Raw genomic sequence first — 23,839 nt, forward strand, 5'->3', positions numbered from 1 at the left:
AAAGGTGCCTTCAGTTGATTTCTATCCACAATCCATTAAACAAAGGAGAAATTATACCTTCTCAATTCTCTATGATACAGTAACAGATTAGTTTCTGTATGTTATCGCTAGAATAGCTTCCACCACAGATAATTACTGATTAAAATTATTTTTGAAGATATATGTTGCAGTAATCTATTTCCAAAAAAACCTTAAATTAGAATACCACTTCTTCTGGCAGCAATAAGGATTACAAAAATGCTGGAAGTGAAAAAAATGAAAAGTGGCTGATGAGAACCCTAAAGCTCACTTTAAAAAAACATGAAACAAGGCAATTTTCACTTTTGTTACTTTGAAGATTTAAAAAGAAAACTGTAGAACATATCTACATGGTCAGATTATTTACAACATGACTAGTGATGCTCTGTTGCAATATTTTTTCCCATAAAATTCCAGCTGATATAATGCTTTACAATTTGAATTCAGTCTATCTTTGGATGCCTATGCAAGAACACTGAAAAATATAAGTTGCTGGTATATTGTGGTTTCTGCTAAAATCTCATAAAATAAATTTATTAAATTCAGATTTTAAAAAAATTATTAACATTAACATTATTAACATTTTTAGTTATAAAAATATGAATTTGTGACATGGGGGTACCTATTAGCTGAAGGATTACTCTTGCACTAGCAATGTATTTGACCAAGTTTAATAGGATTTCACTGGGGATATGTTATCATCTGCTCCAGAAATAATCTCCTGCACTTTCATAACCTGCCAGACAAGGTTAAAGTTAAATAAAATCACCCACTGATCTGGGGCCACTTGGCTCTCCTGGGAAGAACTACTTACATTTTGATCAGACTACTTTAGGAAAGGAAAAAAAGAAACAAAATGCAAAAGGTATTTGTAGCTATGCCCAAAATAAGATTTTAAACCATCATGAGAAGAAACCACTCATTATTTAATAGAGATATAAAGAAGAATGAAAATATCTCTATAGATATTAATTTTAAGTGTTTGAAAGAATATGCAGTCATCTTTTGAATTGTTTGCTTCAAGTAAGAAATCACTGGGTTATGAAACAAGTTCTATAAATAAACAAATAAAATACAATAAAATTGCCCATTTATTCTATGGACCTCGAGGAAAAATGCTAAATTTTTTTCCTCAGTTCTTTCCTGCTGTGTAATACTACAAAAGCTGCAACAAACCAGTAAGCATGCCCACTAAAACCTTTACCTAATAACTTCTTTATTTTGCTTTTTGGATTTCTTGGTAGTCTCTGCTTGTACAGGAACAACTTCAGGAACAGGTTCTTCAACTGCTGTGTCTTCATCACCCAAAAGAGCTGCCTGCTGAGAAAAATCCATGTCCTGCATAAACGACATGCTGCGCTTCAAAGCTAACAGCCGTTCCTAGAATCAGAAAGGACAGAGCGGCAGGGACTTAACCTTTCCCTCATAGCCAAGATGCTATGATAATGGGATGGGATGGGATGGGAATGGCCATGGCCTTATTTTGTTCTTAATGTCTCGTTTCCAATGGCGATGCAACATGATTTGGTCATGGTAGCATGGCATCAGAATTTCTGCAGCCCAACTATCAAGAGAGAAACAAACAAACAAACAAACTGCATATGCAAAAACAACTATTTTACACAAAACTTACCATCACTGTAACACATGCACACACTCACACACACGTGCACACACAGAGCAGCTCACAAAAAATCCTTCATTTGACAAGCCAACAACTGCATCTGAGTAAAAAGTACTTGTGACACCACTGAAAACTCCCCAACACCCAGCACCTTCAAAAACGAAGTGCTTTCTTGTTTACATAGAAATAAAACTTAAATGAGATCTTGGTTCCAAAATTTCAGCCAGAAGTAGGCTTTTTTTGTTGAGTTCAATATATGTGCATTCTAACTGCTTCCACTGAAAGAAGCTCTTATACTCTTCAGTGGTGCAGGTAAGGCTGAGAAATAAGTAAAAATTACTTATATAAGTAATTATATAACAAAAATGCCATCAAGCCCTTAAATACAGCAGCACTAGCTGGCACTACTGTAATTCATCACAGATGGATGAAACAACATTTACCATTGTTACTTTGTTCCTTTTAAGTATGGTAACATAAAAACCCCCAAAAGTTTCTGCTTTTTGTTTTTAATAGGTCTCTTACTTTGCTCATCATCTTAAAGCCTGTGTGCAGTATCTTCTTGGCTAGCTTGTAGTAAACAGTATCTGGTCTGTTGTAAGTCATTGCATTATCACACATCAGTTTAAAATCGGCCTGTAAAATACAAAACATAAGAACTGTAAACATTTCAGGTCCTTTGTTAAATGACTGGAAGATACCACTCCATCTTGGCAGCTCTTTGAACAACGCAGTAATATTCTAGGAGCAGGCTCATGAACACAAGCCAAAAGCACAATTGCAAAGGTTTAAGCCTCTTCTGCCTCTCCAAGATGCTCAGTTTCCTTTGGAACTGGCTTTTGGTTATAAAAAACACTCTTTCCTGAATGCCAAATGTAACACCTTCTCCTTAACCAAGTGGACCAAATGGACTAAATGCTCCGAACACTGGACTGAGCTACCAAGATGACTTTTTACAGCATTACAATCCCTCTGCCTCCAATTACCAAGACCATCACAAAGACAGAAACTGAGAAGGTGACATAGATGAGCAAACCATGGGCCAAGAAGCAGACAAAGAAGTGCATGTAAGCTACACTTCCAAGGATGGCCTTTCAAGTGCTGCAGAAACAGCCAGTCTTTTGCTTGCCCAACTTTTAAGCAGACCCTTTTTTTTCTGAAGCAAAATGAATGAGTGTTCTGTAGAAACTGCCCCTCTTTTAAATGCAGGACAGAGTTCTTTCAGATTCTACTCTTAGATTATTTATTGTCTTGTGACTAGCCTCAGCTTGTTATATCAGACAGGTAACCTTTTGTTTCAGAGGTTAAAAACCTACAAACTTCATTTCTGTATTAAGGTTATGGCTCTGTAGTTCTGTGTAATTAGGTACCCTCAGGTATCTAGAAAGGGAGTCCAATTCCTTTTCCACTCTAACATGGGCAGACTTAAAGCAAACTTTTATCACTCCTCCAACTACCAGCAGAAGCAAAGTCTTTGAGGAAAAAAGAATGTCAGTCTAAAAAACACTGCAATTTTCTTTTTAGGTTTCTATCTCACCAGTTTCAATACTGCAACCTTGCCTGTTACTTAACAGTCACAGAGCACCCACCCAAACTTCCCTTTTAAGCTGTTGAATAAGACAACCCAGCAAGACAGAATTTAGAGACCTTGCTGATGAGACGTTGCTGATGGCAATGCCATCATAAATCCTTTCTCACTATTTCCTATAAATCTCTATAGTATATTTAACAAAACAGAGTAATAATCTTTGTCAAAGCATCTGTAAACTATTCTTTGCTCACCTTGCCAGACCTTTCAAAAAAAAAGAGATTAACCCTGAGAAACAAGCCAATGCTCTCTTGCTGAGGCTACCATCACATCAACATCAGTCTAGGAATAAGCAATTCCAAAAGCTGCTAATAATTCATGACCTTCACAAATCAGTTAAAGAAAACTCCTCTCCTTCAGGAGGTAGCAATACCATGAAAACATTTCTTACTGCACTGTCTGTAAAACCACGATGTGTCTAATAAATTATTACAGCAATAACAATACGATTAATTACTAAGTTAAGCTGCAAATAAATTTGCCAAGTAAGTTTCTGCCAGAAGACAATTTCAAATGAAGTTACAGAAAAACAAGAATAATTAAAGACAAAAACTATGTATTTGCTATTTACTCATATACAAGATGCCCCAGTGTATCTGCAGGTATCTTGCAGACAGGGCCAAATTACATTTAAATCAATCTAACAAGGTCTAGATTTAAAAAAAGAAAAAGAGCTCAGTGGCTTAAGTCTTTGTGATAATCTTACTCCTGTCGAAGTTTAGCAGCATAAATTCCACAGAACTTTATAAGATCTTCTTGGTTTCCATAGTAACTTATAGAAGATTGCAGTGGAGTCTGACAGATTATTTGTAACACAGTGAATATACATAAAACTGCTCAGTTCTGAAAAAAAATGAGCATTAATAACGTAACAAAGGCTTCTACACTTAAAAAGAATCTTCAGTTTCTTACTAGTTGTGAAATATCTAAATCTTTATTAATTCACCTTGAATTCAGTAACTGATTTGTATTCATTTGCTGCAATTTTTTCCTTCATTGTACCAAAATCCATAGGGTGTTTTATTATCATGGAATATCCAGGAGCAATGGCATCCGTGACTGGAAAAGCAAAAAACCCATGAGGATCTTTCCTAAAAATAAAAACAATAAATTTAGATTTACAGCAGCAAACAAAACAATCATTGCTTTTGCATCACATTAATAACACAATAATACTACTAAAAAACATTCTCATAAAACAAATGCATGTTTGAAAAATTTCCTGATAAAGGAGAGCATTGTGATTTCACATATGTAGACGTATTTAAAAAAGAAATTCTTGAAAATTTTCATTAAAATGTCTTTCAATTCAATTCAACGATCAAATGATCAATTCAAGCTAGTTCTTGTATTTCTTAATTAATTCTTGCATATTTTCTGTGTTTCTACACTCCAACTTGGTCTTTTGGCTTCATTGAGGAAAAAAGCTCAATTCTTCCTGTTCATAAGGTCCTCTAAAAATAAATACAATGTCTAATTTCTAAATTGGTTCCAAATTCAGCTTATTGCTACAAAATAAAAAAGGAATTTTTTTTTTAAACATGAGGCACAGGTTTAAGAAAACAAGAAAATAAAAAGCCTCTCTTAGTTTAGAAGATTATCAAGTAACCAGGTCTAAATTCGCTTTGTGTCTGACAGTGGACACTGAATAAAACAAAATTTAACTAAAACAGTCCAATCTTTTAAAGTAATGTAGAGTTATAACTGGCTTTTCCCGAAACTAAGTCATTAATATTTAATAAATTTAGAATGGCAATGTATAATTTGCCCAAAACACTTATTTCCCTGCCCAATGCTAGAATTGCAAACTTGGTAATAATTATCCTCAACTTACCTTTAAAAACAACCAGGTCTGACATGGTTGCAAAGGTTAACAAATATCTTACAGTCAGTTGCCAGGCACTACTTTCAAACAGAAAACCAGGATAAGAAGTTGCCAGGTAACACATATAAATATGCACCAGACACGGCCAACACAGCAGAAGATACAAAAACATTTACTACCTTTGAAGCTGGCGAAGGAAGTGTTCCAGTAATTGCTGGATTGGTGTGCTCTCATTTTCAGCTGCATTTTGAGATTAAAACCCAGATAAGTGCAATGAAACCACATATGCATATATTTTTAAATTTAAAAATATAAGTACCAGAGAGAAAATCTCACTGTGAGTACAGCTTGTAGTGATCTGAAGCCGAATGTATGAACATGGATTTCAAAGCAGAAGCACATCAGATATCTAAGCACACAATACCTATTTCTTCTTCCTTTATTTTCTGAGCTATTTTTCTTATCACATTAAAACCCAGTACTCATTAAGTCAGATGCAGTGCTGAGTTTAGCAGCCGTAAGAACATGTATTAATAACATTAAAATATTTACACTACATATTTCTGCAGAAAAAGTGAAACTTGGTTGCCCAAATACTGCAGTTGGGAAATCCATATTCTTACATGTTTGCTGTGCAATTTTCATGGTTTCTTCACCATAAACCCCATGCAATTCTATAAACCTTTCAATCACAGAGTGACAAAAAGATGCAGATTTACTGGCAAGAGAGGTAACAATTACAATTTCACTTCCTCTACAGATCACACAAGAAACACTACATGTTAATGACCTGTTACTTCAGAGAGACTGGCTTTAAGTGATGCTTGAAACATTACTGAAGCATCAAGAATTGAAAATCCAGCTCTCCATGATAGAGGAAAGACATTTCCTTTCTTAAACAGAATGGGTCAGGTAATTTATATGCATTTTACAACCAGATGAAGAGAAAATAATAATGGAAGAGAATAAGCTTTTATCTTGTCAGTTTTTAAGGCTCCTGACTACCCAGAGACATAAAACTCTGACCTGAAAATTTCAGCTACCTTGACAGCTGATGGCCACTATTCCTCAATTTAATGTGTGGTCACAATTATAAAATTCCTTGGGATTACTTGACTAGTCAAAGGGCAATATTCCAAAGACAAGACTTACAATATTCCTAATGACACAATTACTTGCTATTAGGTTCCATTTTCAGGCTTATGTATAACTGAGATCATGAAGTAATTGAAAATTCTCTAAAGTGAAGGTTTCCACTGAGCAATGCTGAGTTTCAATTATCAAGCAATTGCTACAGGTAGAAAAAGCAAGGCAAAATCTGAAAGGATCAAACATGCAGAAGTTGCCACACACAGCTGACAAATATTTTGGCTGGTGACAAGAATTAAAGATTTGTAAATGAAAAACATGGCTGGTATGTGGTGTCTACAGTCTTTAGAGATACATTAACACAACTTCCTTTCCATGAGAATAGAGATACTAGAACTCCACATAGGTTAGAAAACAAAAAAAGACAAAAACAACACCTAAGAAGTCTACACAAGATTTTTTTCCCTTGAACTAAATGAAACCTATTTTCAGACATTCTGATCACTATGGTGTAAATGCTAAGGAGAAGGAATTAGGGGAGCACTCTGTGCAATAACACTTTTATAATGAGGTTTACCCTGCCAAGGGTAAGATGTCAGAGACAGATGACCTTGGCAACATCAGTCACCTGAAAAGAAACCGACTAAAATATGGAAGCACCAAGAGGAATACTGACTTTTCAGATAGCAGAAAGTTCTGGATGTTGGAAAAAGTAAAGTTCCTATATTTCAGTAAATCTTCATGAAAATTTTACCTCTGACAAAAGCTTTGTTTTGTGTGCTTTTAAAAAGAACCAAAATTATTTAATCTTTCACTCTGTTCACCTGGCTGAGTTCTGCATGCTCTGACAGGACGATCTGGAGGAGGTTCAACCTCCACCTTTTTCCCAGGATCAAAGTCATCAGTTTCTCCTTCAGTGTCACACTGCTCCTTCTCCCTTTTCCTCTTTTTCTCTTCCTAGGACAGCAGAGAGAAGACATACTTTCGAGGGATGTACTTGGAATGTGTAATCCCACACATCAAAAGCTAAGAAACCATGATGTTTTTAATTTGGAGTACTCATTCAATATCCAAGTCATAGTACAGTTTAAACAATACTGCATACATTTTCACTATCACTTTTTCAATTTTCTTCTCTAATTAAAATTGTTCATCTTTTGCTACTTTGTATTTGATACGGTATTGTTCTTTGATACGGTATTGTTCTATCATTCCTGAATGTTTATTGAAAAGACAAATTCTGAAGCTATTTATATGTAAAACTGCATCATAATAAGCTACACCAGAGAGCAAAGAAAGTTAATTTACTATTGAGTAAAGATCAGTCTGTGGCTCTGCTCTCATCAATGTATTTTTGTTGTTTGTCACATTAAACAGAAATGAGTAAAATATATGACAACTCAGCCAACAAAAGAACCATAAAAATCAGCGGTGGCAATTAATGATCACTTCCTGAGTTTGAAAGCAAAGGCACACCTAAGTCATTCCTGAAATCCCACAATCATTATCCACTTTTGCACAGAAAAGCATACTTTCATTAACCTTCCTTAGACTAGGGTTTTATTACTTATCTATCCATTAGCTTATTTTGAATATATTAATCATGAAGTTCTGTGAAAAATATCCAAACAACTCCCATCCCACAACTTAGTAAAGGCAATTGATACTGCAAAATCTTATATGAAGGACAGCTGGTTTTGCTACATTTCAAGTCCCAGCCTGAAACATCTGTACTAAGAAAACTGTGGACTGTCTGTGCTGTATTTAAGAGCTTCTGAACGATCGTATGAGATCTGTCACTTCCAGATTAGTTTTTTTGCTAGGCTTGCATGACTTGGAACTGATAGATGTTAGCCACAAACACATTAAGTAGCACCAAAAAAAAACTGTCACACAAGAATAGTAAAACTACATGACAGGAGAGAATTAAAAAATCAGAAAGGTCAGAGAACCATTATTACACAAAATTAATACTCTTAAAATTGAATTGTATAAGTAACTGTGCTATCAGAGCCCCACTGCTGATTTTAAACAAACTCCCATACATTCAACACAGACAACTAAGGTGACCACCCTACTTCCTACTAGCAAAGTCACAAAACCCAGCACACAGGTTATTCCAAGAGCTAACAATGTCATATACCACAGTATTCAAGAGTTCAAAAGCTGTTTTGAGTAAATATATCGATTTCAACGTCCAGTAAGGTGGCACATTTCCAAAACATAAACACAGCCTGGATTTGAAAAGCTGAAAATACCCTCCCTAAAATGGTAGCAAAACATGTTTGTGAGCAGGCTATAATACAAAAGATCCAACTGAAGAACAGAAACATTCATTCAAGGCAAATAAATAAGGAAAATTAAAAGTTATAAGAAGGAAGCTTTTACTTTGTTCATAAAATCATCACAAAAGGTATCTCCTGTAAATGGCAGAAGTATGCCAACTCATACACGAGGGTTTTCTACATTTCTGATGTTTCTCCAGACAATAAGCTTCTCGTAACTGTAATTTAAACTAACAAAGTTCAGTACCAGATTTTAGACCTGATAAGCAAGGATGAAGGCTGGTGTGTCTGAATTCTAAATATCACAGCTTACCTTTCTCTTTCTTCTTTCCTCATCATCTAGATGCTTTTCTTTTTCTTTCTCTGACTTTTTCTTCTTTTTTTTCTTCTTTTCTTTATGTCGTTCTCGCTCATGATCTGATCTATCATCGTAGTAACTAGAGTCATGCCCTGACCCAGAGAGTTCAGTGACTTCACTGCCTCCAACTTTAAGAACCAGCTTTAAGGGTTTTTCCAAAGGCTTGTCCGCATAATCTAATTAAAAAAAAAATAAAAAAATAAATGCACAGGGAACTAACAGCACACAGCAATTACATAATCAGTCTCAATTAGGTCAGAAAAGCCCACTGAGATCAAGTCCAATCCATGACCAAACACTACATGTCAACTAGACCATGGCACTGAGTGTCACATTCAGTCTTTTCCTAAGGGCCTCCAGGGACAGTAACTCCAGCACCTCTCTGGCAGCCCATTCTAATACATAATCCCCCTTTTTGTAAAGAAATTCTTTGCTAATGTCCAGCCTGAAGTTCCCCTAGTGCACCTTGAGGCCATGTCCTCTCATCCTGTCAATGGTTACCTGGAAGAAGAGACCGACCCCCAGCTGGCTACACCCTCCTTTCAGGCAGCTGCAGAGTGACAAGGTCCCCCTGAGCCTCCTTTTCTCCAGGATAAGCAACCCCAGTTCCAAAGCTTCTTCTAGAACCACTGTTTATAAAAATTCGCTGCAAATCAAAATATACACAATACATTTGGAAAGAAAAACAATAATTAAGACTAACAAATCCAAGCTAACAAACAGTCATTCTGCACGTCTTACGTTGCGATGTTCCACAAACCTACAAGACATAAAAAACCGGCTCTTCGGCCTCCCCTAAAAACGTCGCAAGGTCCTTGCAGAGCAAGGTGAAATTAAGCATCATCGAGCACCGCAGCGACCGGATCCCCCCAGGAGCGGCCGCGGGGAGCACGGAGACGCTCCGGCTCGCACCGCACCGCCCGCCCCGCATTCCTCGGGCCGCCCCCGCCGCCGGCAGCTCCGGCACTCGGAGCGAGCTCTCTGCCCAGGCCCCCAGCCCGGGCAGGGACGCCGGGCCTCGCCGACTGCCGCGCCGGGGGAAGGGGCGGGCGCGTCCCGGGTACAAAGAGGCCCCCCCAACCCTTACCGCTGTAGGCGGTGGCGGAGGTCGAACGCCATTCCGCTTTCTCGGCTTTGTGCTTCTTGTGTTTCTTCCCCATGGCGGAGCCGCAGCCGGCCCCGCCGGAAGCGCTGGGGTGGGCGGCCCCCCCCCCGCCCGCCGCGGAGGAAGATCCGGGTGAGGGGCCGGCCCTGCCTCGCCCAGCGCGCCCTTTACAAACAGCGGCTGCCGCAGTCGGTGCCCGGTGCCCCCGGCTCGCCCGCGCTCGCGATCCCCGTCGCTCCGGCGCGTCGCTCCCGAGGCCGTGCCTGCCTGAGGTGATTCCCCGTCCCCAGCGCTGAGGCGGGAGCGGCTGCCTGCCCGTACGCGCGACCGCGCTCGCGGCGCGTCCCGAGCCCGTCGTCGCCATCTCCTGAGGGAGGGAAGTGCCGATCCCGATCCTGGTCCCGATCACGTACCCGGCCTTTGCGGGGGGCGGTGTGCATCTGGACGGGGCGCCGGGAAAGGGCCGTCCGTGCCGTGGGCGTGTAGCAGTCGCTGGAAGCCGCCTCTCTTTGGTATCGCTTTTCCCCTAGGAGCGAGAAAGATGGAAGAAGCTGCTGGAGATTTGAAGCAAGCGCTCCCAAACGTGTGTGACAGCGTTCAGATCCATGTGGAAGTTCACCAGAAGTCGAGCAGGTCTCTGATCAGAGCATTGCTTGCTGCCACTTGTGCCTGTTTGCTCTCGGCCTTGTTCTATGCACTTCCGAGAGCCCGCAGCTCTGCCTTCTCTGCTCTCCCGGGAGTTTCCTCACCTGTGTCTTTTCCTAAGATTGAACAAATACACTTCACTCAGTTTCACCTTGTGGGTCGTGTCATCCAGTCTCATAATGAAGTTGTTGGCCACGTTCTGGGTTTGCCCCAGTTTATCCTTGTCTCTTTTGTGTCAGTGCTCACAACTGCTCACAGTACTCCAGATGTGGTCTTACAAAGCCAGTGGATGGAAACACTTGCTTTCCCAAACATCTGCCGTCTTGGTAGCACAGCCTTAAATAGGGTTGTCCTCATGTGTAGCAGGGACACACTTGACTTATTGCCAACTTGTCCACCCACCGGCCCTTTTCTGCAAAACAGCTTGTCATCCAGTTGGCCTCTGATCTGTTCTGTTAACTGGGCAGTGGATGGAGAGATTTCATGTTTACCTTTGCTGAACGTCAAAAGTTTCCAGTCAAACCGTATTGCCAACCTGCAGAGGTCCCTCTGAACAGCAGCCCTGCCCTCCAGAATACTGAAAGTTCTCCCTGCTTTGGTGATATCCATAAACTTGATGCAGTCACTTTCCATCCCATTGTCAAGGATGCAGAAACAGTGCTGGTCCCAATGCTAACAGCACCACACTGCCTTTCCCCACCCAAGTTACTGACAGCTCTGCTTAATCTTTGTACTAATCACAGCCCTCTGAGCTGGACAGTCCAACCCTCCTTGACCATTTATCCAGTTCTTGCCACTTTGGATGTCTGAAGGATGTGGGAGAGCATGTCCGAGGTGTTAGAAAAATCAATGAGTAAAATATACAGTGTACTATTTTTGCCAGGCTTAACAGAGAACTGAGAAATTGCACTGGTTCTAGATGATTGAAATTGCAAAATTTAAGTTAGATCTTCAAATGGTATTCCTTTTCCTGTAGTTTTTGTCTCTTCTGGAATTCTCCCTATATTATGTCCCCCATCTTGATGTTTCAGCTGTCTCGAAAGTATAATGGAGCTTCCAAGGTAAGTTTACCAAATTCAGTCTGTAGCTTGGCTCTGAGTCTTTCTGGGTTTTCTGCTGAAACACAGATTGCATAACTGCTTTCCATTCTTGAAGTCTTCTAGCTGTCTCATTCAGTATCCCCTGATATGACCTCAAGAGGAGCAAATGGTATTATTTGGATTATGTCTTTTAATGCACAAATTAAAAACAACTGTCCAGCTTGTTACTTTGGCAGACAGACTGAATCTTGCAGGTTCTTTTTTCCTTTAGAATGTTGGAGGAGGGTTGAGTGGGTTTGGGGTTTTTTTGTGTCGTTTTTTTTTAAAGGATTGCGGGTTTTGTTGGTTGGTTGGGTTTTTTGGTGTGTGTGAGATAGAAGCTGTTTTCCATGAAAGCCTCGTGTGTGAAATAATGCTTTCCAACACTAATTCAAATTGTCTTTTAAATGTCAATGCCATAAAGTAATGATGTTTCTTTCTTGTTAGTGTGGCCAAGAAAGAAGATATTAGGATGAGTGTCTTAAAGTTGTTGAACAGACACAACATTGTGTTTGGTGATTACAAGTGGACAGAATTTGACGACCCTTTCCTTAACAACAATGTGCAGTCTGTGGCAATTGTGGACACAGAGCTGAAACTGAAGGACAGACAGGTATTCCTGTGCACCTCTGTTTATGTGCCCCTGAACTAGTTGTAGGTGGACTCGTGGTACCCTAAGGGCAGAAGCAAGACAAGGTCTACAGGATGATGTAGTATCTCTTCTTAGGCTGACTAGTATAACTAGGAAAAAGTGGCTAATTTTTTTCTTTTTCACCCTTATTAAGGTCTGAAACAGAGGTAGTAGGCTTCAGAGATAAATGCCAGCTGAGAACTGTAACTTTCTTTTGTTCAACTAGCTTTGAATAAGAAATATGACAGGTAACAAATCTTTTTATGTTCATTCTAGCCTATTGACCTGAGCACAAGCAGTCTTTCTCTTCATATTTTTCATCTGAATGAAGAAGGACCAACCTCTGAAAACCTGGAGGAAGAGAATGATGATATCACTGCAGCTCACCACTGGGTGCTACCAGCAGGTACCTGTGTGGCATTTCTGGGAGCTCTAGAGCAATAAAGAAAATATTGCAAAGGCTAAAAGTGTAGTTACTTATATAGTTACTATTTGTATTTATTGTCTATAGAACAAATATATTTGGACTTTTTCCTTTGTGGTTTTGACTGTCGTGCTGCAGGTGATTCCAAAACACATCCTTTATTTCTGTAATACTTGTGGATGTGTGGAAATAACCTAAAATAACCTAAAACCTGTTTTGTGGCCTAAAACATATAGTCATAATCAGAAGCATGCACGTTTTTAACACTGGTGGTTGCATTCCAAGTTTTATTAAACTTGAAGACCCACAAGAAGCTTATCACTTTAAATATTCATTTTCCAGGGCCCACTGCTAGCTTCCAGCCCCCCATGACAATATGGCTCTTATACATGAAACAGACAAACAAAGTAAAGAGATTTAGTCTTTGCCTTCTGGAGAGGAAAAATCAGGCATTCCTCTGTCATAGAGCCAGACCTGCCTGTCACTGTCTTGTGCTTGGGGAAGTTGGATACTCTGCCTGGAAGGAAAACCACAGGCGTGAGCTATAGCTTAGAGACAGTAATTTTGAAACATTTCCTACTCTTTCCATGGTGTGAAATGCCTAATTATCCATTACATTAGCTTTCAGGAAGAATTAAATCTGATACATCTGTCAATGTATCAGATTAAATTCTTCCTGAAAACATTGTGGCCTTGCTCTAAAATCAGGGTGACCCGGGTCAGCAACAGCAGGGGCACAACAGACCCCCCCTTTAAAGCTCTGCAGAAACCCAGCTACCAGTAGAGGTTCGGTGCAGGAACAAAAAGAAAGCAGCATGGGTCCTGGGGTGGAGCTGGGGTGGCTTTATTTGGTGGCAGTTTCCCTTGAGTTCAGGACTCCAAACAGCCTAGACCTCTTAAACACCCAAGACCCGGACTTGAGGGTAACAGGAGGTTTTATAGCATTTCTCGGGAGGAGGGGTTTAGGGTAACAAACCAATAGGGATATGATGGGGAGGGGTCTGAGGTGGGGTAATTCATATTTAGGCATATGAAAGAGCACTAGGGAGGGGAATAACTTGGGTTAACCAATGGGGTTCTAAAAAGAAATGAAAGTGACAAGGTATTCACTAGACCAGAGGGCAGGTTCGGGGAAGGATTGACACCTAGGGGGAGGAGGAGTAAGGAAGGTTCTGGGAAAAGGGAGGGAAGGATTGACGGCTGGGAAGTGGAGGGGTTTGAAACTTGGCAAGGAGTCGCTGTTAAGGAGTGGGTGACAGAGTGACACTTAGTGGAACTGAGTAACTTGGAGGGAGCAACTCTAAATTTAGAAACATGAGATACAAAATGGGGAACCTGTGCCCCTCCAAAGGCAGGGGGAGGACAACACAAAGGGATTGTTAAATCACAAATTAAATAGTGAGCATGCCAATAAAAACTAAAGAAAACACACTGCAGCAATTATTGCCACAATTTTGTGGTTTATAGTTGTTCAGTCTTTTATGCTTTTCTTTGCTGAAAGTTAGAAGCCAACAGCTGGGAATGGTTGATACTCAAATGACAACTTTGTGGTTTTATGCATTATTCAGCTACATGGTTTTTTTTGGTCCTCAAAAAAGGCAAACTTGAATGATAGAATTTGCCTTAGAACTCTTCTCCTACCACTAGTTTTCATTGCTCCCTTGGTGAAATGTAAGTTCGTCCTCTACTGAGAATGGAAGGAATTGTGTTTTTCATTTCTTGTTAAGAAATTAAGATTAATTTCTCGTCACAGTTATTGGAGGAAATAGAAGGTGGGAAACTGATGAATTTGTCTGTTAGAAAGTGGTATTTGCATTTTGAGAAAAATAAGTTGAAAAGTTGAAAAACTTTTTTTCCCCGCAGATGCTTTACTTGCTTTCATATATGCATTCTTAAGTCTTCCTTTTAGTTGAGCATAATTTGAAAACTGTTTTGTGCTGCAAGGATGAGTTACAGGTTTCCAGACTGATTTATACTAAACAGGTATATAATATATTGCTTTTGCAGCTGAATTTCACGGCCTTTGGGAAAGTCTTATCTATGACACTGAAGTAAAATCAAATGTAAGTTGGAAATGAATAACAATTAAAATTCCTTGAGGAGAAGTAAGAGCTAAAATTAAACCTGTTTGAAGTTTGCTGCATCCTGTGGAGATGTGGGTGCAGGCTGGGCAGAAAGGAATGGGAGTTTAACCTTGTTTTCTGGCAGCAGCTAAACAGTTGATGGGCTTGGCAGTGATGTCTACTGTTCATGCAAATACTTATTCAGTGATTTGACCAAAGCTGAGTGCCCTGCCGCTTGAATGCTGGCAAGACATTGGAAAGAAACAGAACGCTTCCATGGAGTCATTTTCTAGCTTGAAGATCCTGTGCATTCATCAGAGGTTGTGATGATAACTGCCAGAGTTTGTAGAACAGTAATACTGTAATCTGAAATTTAGTGATTGTGATGCCAATAAAACCCACAAATAGTTCAATTCAGCTTCTAACTGAAGTTCTTGGACACAAATAAATAATTCATTAGCTTATTTATAATACCATAGATACAGTATTCTCACTTAAGTCTTTATAACCAAATACAGAAAAGCAAAACATTTCAGTGATGGTACTTCTTAATTTATAAGATAAATATCAATTAATACATCCACATTAGTGTAATTTATGGAACAGTTTTCAAAGTTATCTGTGAAATGACAAGACTATTTAATTAGACTTGCTGGTGTACTAAATAACAGCAAGCTGATCACTGTTGAGTGTAAGTGTATACAGGTAGAAAGAAATGGTTGCTTTTAATGGCTAAAACTTCAACTACTACCGTAAAATTGTGATAAATCTTCCTTCTTTAAACCATGGGAATGCCTGAGCATGTTTGGGTTCTATGGGCTCTGAAATAGTTGCTGTGAATTTTCAAAACAGCACAGTGAGAATTTTGACAAATATGTGGATTAAGTTCAGTTGTTTTTGCTGTAGTGTGATTGCTCCATTTCAAGCATGAGATATTGCAGGAGCAGCACTGTATTGTCCCATCAACATATAGGGATCTAAAGTTCATTGCAGGTAAGAGCAACAGAAGATAATGAGGTATCAGGTGTTATAGGTAAAAATCATTATAGATTCACACCTGAAGTTCATATTCATTTTATTGAAAGAGTTCTCTACTTCCTAATTCTAGATAATTCTAAAATGAAACTGCAGTATTTTTAGAAGCAAGCATTCCAGGAAATAAATGCAACTTCCATTATTTGGATGAATAAATTAATCTATGAATTCCTTGTAGGAGCTGATACAAGTGCTTCAGTGAAAAGGAAATAAATGTGACAGGAAATGCTTTGTTTGGTGGGCTGACTACAACAAACTGTACAAATGTATAGCTGTACAACATCTAAACAGGACCCAGAATCTGAGTCTTTGATTCTCTGTTGTGCATAGGCAGCTTGTGTTTTATAGACACATAGTGCGTGGAAAAATGAAAAATGAAATCGATTTTCCTTCCTTGAAGCATTTAATTTATCCATTTAAAAGGATAAATTAAATGCTTCAAGGAACTCCACTTGTGCCAAGTACATACTATTCTTATTCTTGAGGGCAGGACAGAAATAAATTTGACTAAAAGAGATGAGTTCTTTTTGTTGTTGTTGTTGTTATGAGTACACAATAGACATCATTAGAGATTGATTCTACTTGTGGTTATATTTGCTGTTATGTCTCTAATTTGTGTCTTTTTATGTGTCCTCTTCATTTAGTTACTCGATTATGTGACGACAACATTATTATTTTCTGACAAAAATGTTGACAGCAACCTGATATCATGGAACAGAGTTGTTTTGCTGCATGGTAAAAATGATCTGTTTTAAACCAAGTAGATTCACTGGCCAGCTGTTTATATTTTCCTTCTGGAAAGACTTGCAGTGCAGTCCTATGTAGTGAAATTGAGGTGATATGAAAGCAGCACCTCAGTAGTACCAGTCTGGATGAAATGTAATGTCAGAGTCAAATCAATGTTCACATATTCAGAATTTAAATTCTAAAGCTTACAATGCAGGGACAGCTGTGGATTCCTTAATTTTAAGTGATATTGTTGCATTATTGCAGAATGAACAAAAATAATGCAGATACTGAAGATACTAGGAGGCTTATATTAGTTAAACTTCTATTGCAGTACTAAATATTTTGTTAGTTACAGCTTTTTAAAAACTGTGGGGAAACTGGGAAGGCAATCTGTGTTGTGTTGTTGACACTATGTTCTGTTGCCAACTCTTGCTAGTTTAGTTACTGTTATTTTATTGAAGCTGAACTCTTCAGTTAGTTCTAGCTTACTGTGGAGGTTATACCACAAACGAGATTAGCATCAACTGAATCTGTTTTCTTGGAAAGTGCATCTTGCACTGAGTTTGTCATCAAGACTGTATTCAAAAATAAAAGGTCATAGTGGAAATATTTGTTTGTTGTACTTGAATTACAACTGTCAATTTAGAAGCTTTGTTTTTAGATGTTTTTGTTTGAATGACTTTATTTCAGACTCATACTCTGGTAACTGTTCTTGTACTTGCCTCTTTGGAGGAAGTCTTTGTGGCTCTTCCATGGCATATAAAGTCAGATCCAAAAGGTTTGTCTTTGAGTATAGGTCTCAAGGTGATCTGGGTTTAGCCAAGGAAGAAATTTCTGGGAGAGTGAACAGCTGATCAAACTGATTGTGATATCCTTCTGTTTTCCATGTTAGAAGAGTGTGTTTCAGGAAGATACAAGTTTGAGCATAGCACTGATTATAGAGAATGCTGATGAGGTTTAGCCCTGCAGGGGTGATACTCTTTGCTTCTCTGGCTGTTGAGTGTTTTAACTTTATGGTGTCTGCATACATACCAAATCCAGCATTAGCTCTAGGATTGTAGTCAAGGAAGCAATTTTCTCAAAATACTCTGGTGTAGACAATCATTATCTTTCAATTATTTGAAATAAAGTAGTTAAAAATCTGTTAGATGTCATTAACTATCTAATGCAGACTCTGTGTAATGTATGGATCTGATTTCAAATCAGGCCCTCCTGGAACTGGGAAAACTTCTCTCTGTAAAGCATTGGCTCAGAAGCTGACAATTCGACTGTCATACAGGTGATTTTTTTTTTTTTAATTTTTCACTTTAGCTTACTATACTTAGCTGTTCTTTTTCACTAGCCCAAGTATATCTCATATTTAATTTCAAGTACCTTGTGCTTAGTGCTAATATGTCTTCTTTTTTGTAGTGCAGCAGGCTAGCAATAAAATTGATCTGCTAGATTGATGAGGATATTTTAAGGCCTTGTAAAATGTAATTAATTGTCCCAGGTGCGTGAAAGACATTCCAGTGGCAGTACAGTAATTTTTGCCCACTTTGTACATCAATGAGTATTAAAGGGCAGAGGATCAAGGAGTATTTTGGTTTTTGTATCTTCATGCTTGATTTTAATAGGTAGTGATTTTTTAAACTAATTTCTTTTGTGCTTGGATTGTCTGAATACTACAATCTGCAGGGGTCAGTTTGTATATCTGACAGGTCATAAGAAATAGCCTAAAAGTTCATAGCAACTTAATAAATCTATATTAAAAAAAAAAGGCTATATAACATAAAATGTGTAGCATAAATAACATGTAATTATTATCATGATCTGACTCTAGTCCAAACTGAATGTATGAAAATCATAGGCTGTAATGTGTGGTTGAGATCCTTTGTCACTTCTTGCTATACTGAAGAAAATCTTACACAAAGAGAAGAATGAGGCAATTACCATGGTAAGAGTTACTTACCCTGTTCTAAAGAAGAAATTCTAATAGGAATTTAATAAAGAATTCTAGTTACATTTTCAGCAACGTGACAAGTTCCAGCAACGAAAATAATATTGGTAAAACATGTATTATATTTTGAAAGGTAAGTAATTTAAAGTACTAATTCACAGAATTCCAGGGTCAGAATGTCAGGAATGAGACCTACAGAAGTTAATGACATCTCTGATTTTTATTTAGAATGGAGTTGATACTTCTTTTTCTCTTCCTTCTGTAGGTATAGGTATGGACAGTTAATTGAGATAAACAGCCATAGTCTTTTCTCTAAATGGTTTTCTGAGGTATGTATTGATGTACCTAATAAAATAAACTACCTATTTTAGAAATTACACTGTAATTATTCTGTTTAGCTTGTTTCCTAAATATGTGCATCAGAGATGGTTCACAGTAATTAACATGTTTGAAAATGCTTAAAGAGAAGTTTTATTAGAAAGTTGTTTTAAAACCCAGGCATTTAAATCTTTAAATATGATAAGCCCTAGAAAGTTGTGTGGTAAGGAAATAGTTAACATATGCATATGGTGTCTTTCTAGAGTGGCAAGCTTGTAACCAAGATGTTCCAGAAGATCCAAGAGTTAGTTGATGACAGAGATGCTCTTGTATTTGTACTGATTGATGAGGTATGATTCCAATAGCATTGTTGTACATAAAATATAGCAGAAAGGAGATTGATGGGAAGGAGTTGCAATAGTGATCAATCATGAAGAAAAATAAAAGCACATTTATGCTATTTCATAAGCTCCATGATTGTGCAGATTAGTGTTGACTGCTGCAGATTTGAGAGGTTTGTAAGGAACATAGTTGTACTTAGCAGGCAAATTCCAGCTGAAAATTAATTGAAACTTTTCTTGGTGGAATTTCCCTTGCTGCTGTATGTTTACAAGTGGAATATTGTTTTAAACTTTAAAGTAGCCCAGATTTGTATTATTTACATTTTTTTGTAAAGCTCTGAAAAACATGAGTATGGTTCAGTTCATTGTTGTTAGATTTTTTTCAAACTTGCATACAAAAGCAACTTAGTAAGGTACTTATGTACCTTATTAGCTTTATCATATTGGAGTTCCTATGGGGAATCTCAGTCTAAATTCCACCTATTCATTATTCTGGTGGTGTCCCATTCCTTCACCTCCAAATTTTAAAATGCAAACCAGCCTCCATTCTGCTGTCCAAAAAGGAATTACCCTCACTACACTTTGCTTTCTTGACATGCCTTTCTTTCTCCCTGGAAATTCCTACCTAGCAAAAGATTTTGAAGAAGTTTTAGATAGTAGGCACAGGAATCTGAAGGTGTGTTGCATGGGTTACCTGTTTCCTGCCAGGACTCCAAAAGTGCAATCTTTTTGGGGTTTTTTTGCTGTTTGGTGATTTTGTTGTTGTTGTTTTGGTTGATTGGTTTGGGTTTTTGTAGGTGGAAAGCCTCACAGCAGCTCGCAGTGCCTTCAAGGCAGGCACAGAGCCTTCAGATGCTATTCGTGTGGTCAATGCTGTACTGACACAAATAGACCAGATTAAAAGGTATTGTTTGCATATTATTGCAACAGCAAAAGGTAATTGACAGTTTCAGTATTCCTATTCCTGCTAAATTTCAATTCCTGCTTGGAATACTAAACCAGATTAGTTAGTGAATAGTTATTCTTTGTTCATGATGCTGATCTTGAAAAGAAATAGGAGTAATCCAGCAGAATATTTTACATGTAACCTGGGTGGACAGTATGCTTCATCTAAAGACAGGGAGAGAAAAAGGACAGACATCATGATGTCTGCTTGGAGAACAGACATCAGAATTGAAATGTAAAACATGTTGATTAAAGGTTCACATTTACAATTCTTTTCATAATCTTTTTTGTGTGTCAGAAGCTATGCCAGCAGGTTGTAGGTAGTTACCATCTATCACTTCTGAAATAGAATTAGAGGAACTGTGGACACTTGAGAAACAGCTGAAGGAAAGAGACTATGCATTGAAATAGTCTGGTGATACCTGGCCAAGAGCTTCAGATCATTTAATGTAATTCCTGATTGACAAGAATGATGTGACAGTTTATTGCATAAGATTATTTGAAGCATAAGAAGGAAGGTATCAACCTGCCAGTCACAAAAGGAGATAAATCTTTTTACATGTGACCTAAAAATCTATTTTTGTCTTGAAGGTATCCCAATGTAGTTATCCTGACTACTTCAAATATTACAGAGAAAATTGACATGGCCTTTGTAGACAGGGCTGACATAAAACAATACATTGGACCTCCATCTACTGCAGCAATATTTAGAATTTATCTTTCTTGCCTGGAAGAACTGATGAAGGTAATACTTGAAAGCAGAACTGTAAAATGCCATATTTTAGTAAATTTTGCATTTTAATAATACTTCCTAACAAAAATAAGTAAATTTCATTCCTTTTCTGTATTTCCACTCTTACTGTAAAATTTAATTTTGAATGCATTTATTTTTTATACAACAGTGTGTAACTCTTGTTTCTAGTGTCAAATAATATATCCTCGACAGCAGCTTCTGACACTCAGAGAGCTTGAGATGATCGGCTTCATAGAAAACAATGTGTCAAGGTTAAGCCTTGTACTGAAAGAAATCTCAAGGTAAGATTCTGATATGCTACCTTTTTCATACATACATACTGAGTTATGGAACGATGTGTAAAAGTAACCAAATTTCCTAACAACTGGAGATCTGAAACAACTCAATTTTTTGCTCTTTGGGATAGTGCAAAAACCTTCAGGGGACAAAAAGCGGAAGCAATCGCAATTTGCCAGCATTTCTTAGTCTCAGATCTGGCTTGGCCTAGTACTGCTTCTAATTTGTGCTCTGCCATTTGAAGTCCTCTTGACAATTTGCTGGCTGGATTAGCCCTAGTTTTCAGTGGATGTTGGGAATTGTAATGTGCACTAGCAGAAATAGCATGTGCCTTAGGTCCTGCAAAGAAAGTGTTTTGAAATGCCTTGCCATCTACTAGATCAGTGTTAAGTGTGGAGATATAAGTGGACAGAAACAAGGGGGAAAGGAGTAAAGTGTAAATAGATAGTGTTGTGGTGTGCTGAGTATGCTGGTAGAGCAGATGGTCTTTCACTGAAAGTTCTTGAAACAATAAAAAATATATTCACAATATCAAGCAATGTTTTTTTCCAAAATGCTGGTCCCTATGGAACAAAATAATATTCATAAAGTCTGCAAAGTGTGTTCTCTTTCTGTTCCTGAAGTATGCAGTCTTAACCAGTGAGGAGTAAAGTAAAAGCAAGTAAGTTTTTCCAGGCACAGAGGTTTGCATCCGGTATGTACATGGAGCAGTGCTTGGAGAAGATGCTAACAGATACAAAGTGGATGAGGTGAAGGAAACTGTGTAAATGGTGGGTAGAAGGAGACAGGCAGTACCCATAAGGTCCAGCACTGAAACCAGTTTTTTCCCCAGTCCTTCCAAAAGTGCTTGTGTCCATACCATGCTGTGGTAGACATCCCCCCAAGCTCATGAGACTGGCACAACGATGTGAAGGGCCTGATATAAGCATTGGCAGGCAGCTGTGCCTGTGCCTGTGCTGTGTACTAGGCTGTGTAGCCTCTCACAAGCAGAATTTGTCTGTTCACTCCCTGCTTCTGCTAAAAAAGCTGCAAGTGACCTCTTGAATTGTCATCTGAAGTTCTTTTAGAGCAACTTAATTGAGAGACACAGAAAAATGAAAGGCCTCCTTTTAAGAGTGGCTATTTAGCATTTAAGCAGCATTTGTCTCTGTTTTACCATAGAAAAAGTGAAGGTCTTGGTGGCCGGGTCCTGAGAAAGCTTCCTTTCCTAGCACATGCACTTTATATTCAAGTAAGTTTATTATATTCAAGTGAGTTCTGTTCATTATGTTTTGGGTTGAGTTTGAGACAGGCAGGAAGACATCTGAACACTGCCTGAAGTGAAAGATTGGTCCAAACCTCCCTTTTAATCTAAACTGCGCTTGTTTCTGCAGCTTTGTAGACTGAAACAATTATGTGTTGTCCATAATTTAGAATGGGATTGAAGAAGACAGGTGGGATTGATCTGCCCAAGAGCATTCTACTTCTAATTAAATAAATGAACATTAATAATGGTGCTCTTATAATTTCTTGCTAAAAAAAAAACAAAACCCAAACCTCTACCACTTTATAAATAATAATTTGTTAAAAACCTTTTTTTAAGCAAATATACAATATTGTGACTGAAGACTTCACACAGGCTAACTTTGACTTTGCTGTGCTAGCTGATTTTAAATAAACTTGCAGTTTGGTTTATAGCATTTTGCAATTTTTGTAATATGAAATTAAAATATTTCCCTTTAAATACTGTGATTTGTATGTAAAATACTGTGACTGCTTATTGCTGTGGTGTGTCTAACAAAATGTTCTCTTATTTTTAGTCCCCCAGTGTCACAATGACAACTTTTCTTCAGGCCCTTTCACTTGCAGTAGACAAACAATTTGAAGAAAAAAAGAATCTTGCAGACTGTGTGTGATACACTGCTGTTTTGTAGTTGACTGTATTGTTATATTTTTTATACAAGTTGTGCCACATTTATGCATTTGTAAAATGAAATGCATTTTTATGCATTTGTAAAATAAAATGCACCTTAAAAACATGGAATGCCTCATCTGGTTTTTCAAAATATTCATTAATAAACAACTAAGGAAGTTCACAGCATATTTTTTTAAACCTTTATTTCAAATGTCAGTAAAAGGATTGTAAAAGGTTTTTGTTTTAAGTCAGTTTCCATCTTTTGCCATTACTAAAAGTGGGTGGGCTTCTGTTCCCTGTTTTTGATTGCTAACTTTCTATCCATGCATCTGAAATAACAGGCATGAAACTGAGAAGAATTCAAAGTGCTCAGTGACAGACCAGATCTTTCATACTGACATCTTTTTATCTTGAAATTTAATATGAATTATGATGAGTTTTAATTATATCAGATTCAAAAATTTAAAATCAGGAGATCATGTAATTGTATTTTGTAAAATTTGGGGGTGGTGGGGGGTTTATGTTTTGAAAAGATATGAACCACAGCGGACCATGTTTTCTCCATGAAGTATAACTACAATGTTTTATCTTTAAATGCAAATATATTTGGTTTTGTTTTATAAAAAAGAGAGACAGGGACTTTTTTAGAGGGGTGTGTAGTGATAGGACAAGGGGGAGCAATTTTAAACTGAAAAAGGGTTGGTTTAGATTAGATATTTGAAAGGAATGTTTTGGTGTGGGAGTGGTGAGGCACTGGCACTGTTGCCCAGAGAAGCTGTGGATGCTTGATCCCTGGAATTGTTTAAGGCCAGGGTGGATGGGGCTTTGAAGAAGCTGTACTAATGGGAAGGGCCCTGCCCATGAGGGTGGTGAA

The 23,839-nt window shown here is 38.0% G+C and overlaps 2 protein-coding genes across 10 annotated transcripts in view; one reads left to right on the forward strand and one right to left on the reverse strand.

Annotated features, from left to right (window-relative positions):
- BRD9 (bromodomain containing 9) overlaps nt 1-10,019 on the reverse strand; it is a 26,792-nt gene extending 16,773 nt beyond the window's left edge. For 3 of the 8 annotated variants that reach the window (XM_030228984.2, XM_050970492.1, XM_030228969.2), the window contains exons 1-7: nt 9,875-10,019; nt 8,743-8,963; nt 6,969-7,101; nt 5,235-5,295; nt 4,177-4,321; nt 2,168-2,278; nt 1,223-1,338 (exon numbers count right to left, since the gene is read on the reverse strand). In XM_030228984.2, coding sequence (XP_030084844.1) covers nt 1,223-1,338; nt 2,168-2,278; nt 4,177-4,321; nt 5,235-5,295; nt 6,969-7,101; nt 8,743-8,963; nt 9,875-9,947 — 860 coding nt within the window. In that variant the 5' untranslated portion in view covers nt 9,948-10,019. Of the gene's footprint in view, nt 1-1,222; nt 1,399-2,167; nt 2,279-4,176; nt 4,322-5,234; nt 5,296-6,968; nt 7,102-8,742; nt 8,964-9,874 lie in introns of all 8 variants that reach the window. The other 5 variants (XM_030228979.2, XM_030228966.2, XM_030228964.2 and 2 more) reach the window with 2 other exon arrangements.
- On the forward strand, nt 10,020-23,089 carry TRIP13 (thyroid hormone receptor interactor 13). Of its 2 annotated transcripts, XM_009093876.4 has the most exons (14): nt 10,020-10,164; nt 10,423-10,525; nt 12,064-12,229; nt 12,524-12,653; nt 14,679-14,734; nt 16,414-16,504; nt 17,705-17,777; nt 18,703-18,766; nt 19,019-19,105; nt 19,894-20,000; nt 20,633-20,786; nt 20,964-21,076; nt 22,233-22,302; nt 22,871-23,089. In XM_009093876.4, exons 2-14 carry the CDS (start codon nt 10,434-10,436, stop codon nt 22,964-22,966), a joined length of 1,299 nt encoding a protein of 432 aa, XP_009092124.1. In that variant the 5' UTR covers nt 10,020-10,164; nt 10,423-10,433; the 3' UTR covers nt 22,967-23,089. The 2 variants fall into 2 exon arrangements, with proteins under 2 accessions (XP_009092124.1, XP_018773805.1); XM_018918260.3 differs by lacking the exon at nt 10,020-10,164 and having other exon boundaries at nt 10,254-10,525.
- Nucleotides 23,090-23,839: the final 750 nt, after the last annotated feature.

This window comes from Serinus canaria, chromosome 2, assembly GCF_022539315.1.
Source record: "Serinus canaria isolate serCan28SL12 chromosome 2, serCan2020, whole genome shotgun sequence".
Taxonomy (NCBI): Eukaryota; Metazoa; Chordata; class Aves; order Passeriformes; family Fringillidae; genus Serinus; species Serinus canaria.

Excerpts from the sequence above, each read along its gene's own strand:
- TRIP13 (XM_009093876.4), top strand. The coding sequence starts at position 10,434 with ATGGAAGAAGCTGCTGGAGATTTGAAGCAAGCGCTCCCAAACGTGTGT. Across the intron at positions 17,778-18,702 it reads ACAATTCGACTGTCATACAG|GTATAGGTATGGACAGTTAA; the intron begins GTGATTTTTTTT and ends TTCCTTCTGTAG. Across the intron at positions 22,303-22,870 it reads CACATGCACTTTATATTCAA|TCCCCCAGTGTCACAATGAC; the intron begins GTAAGTTTATTA and ends TCTTATTTTTAG.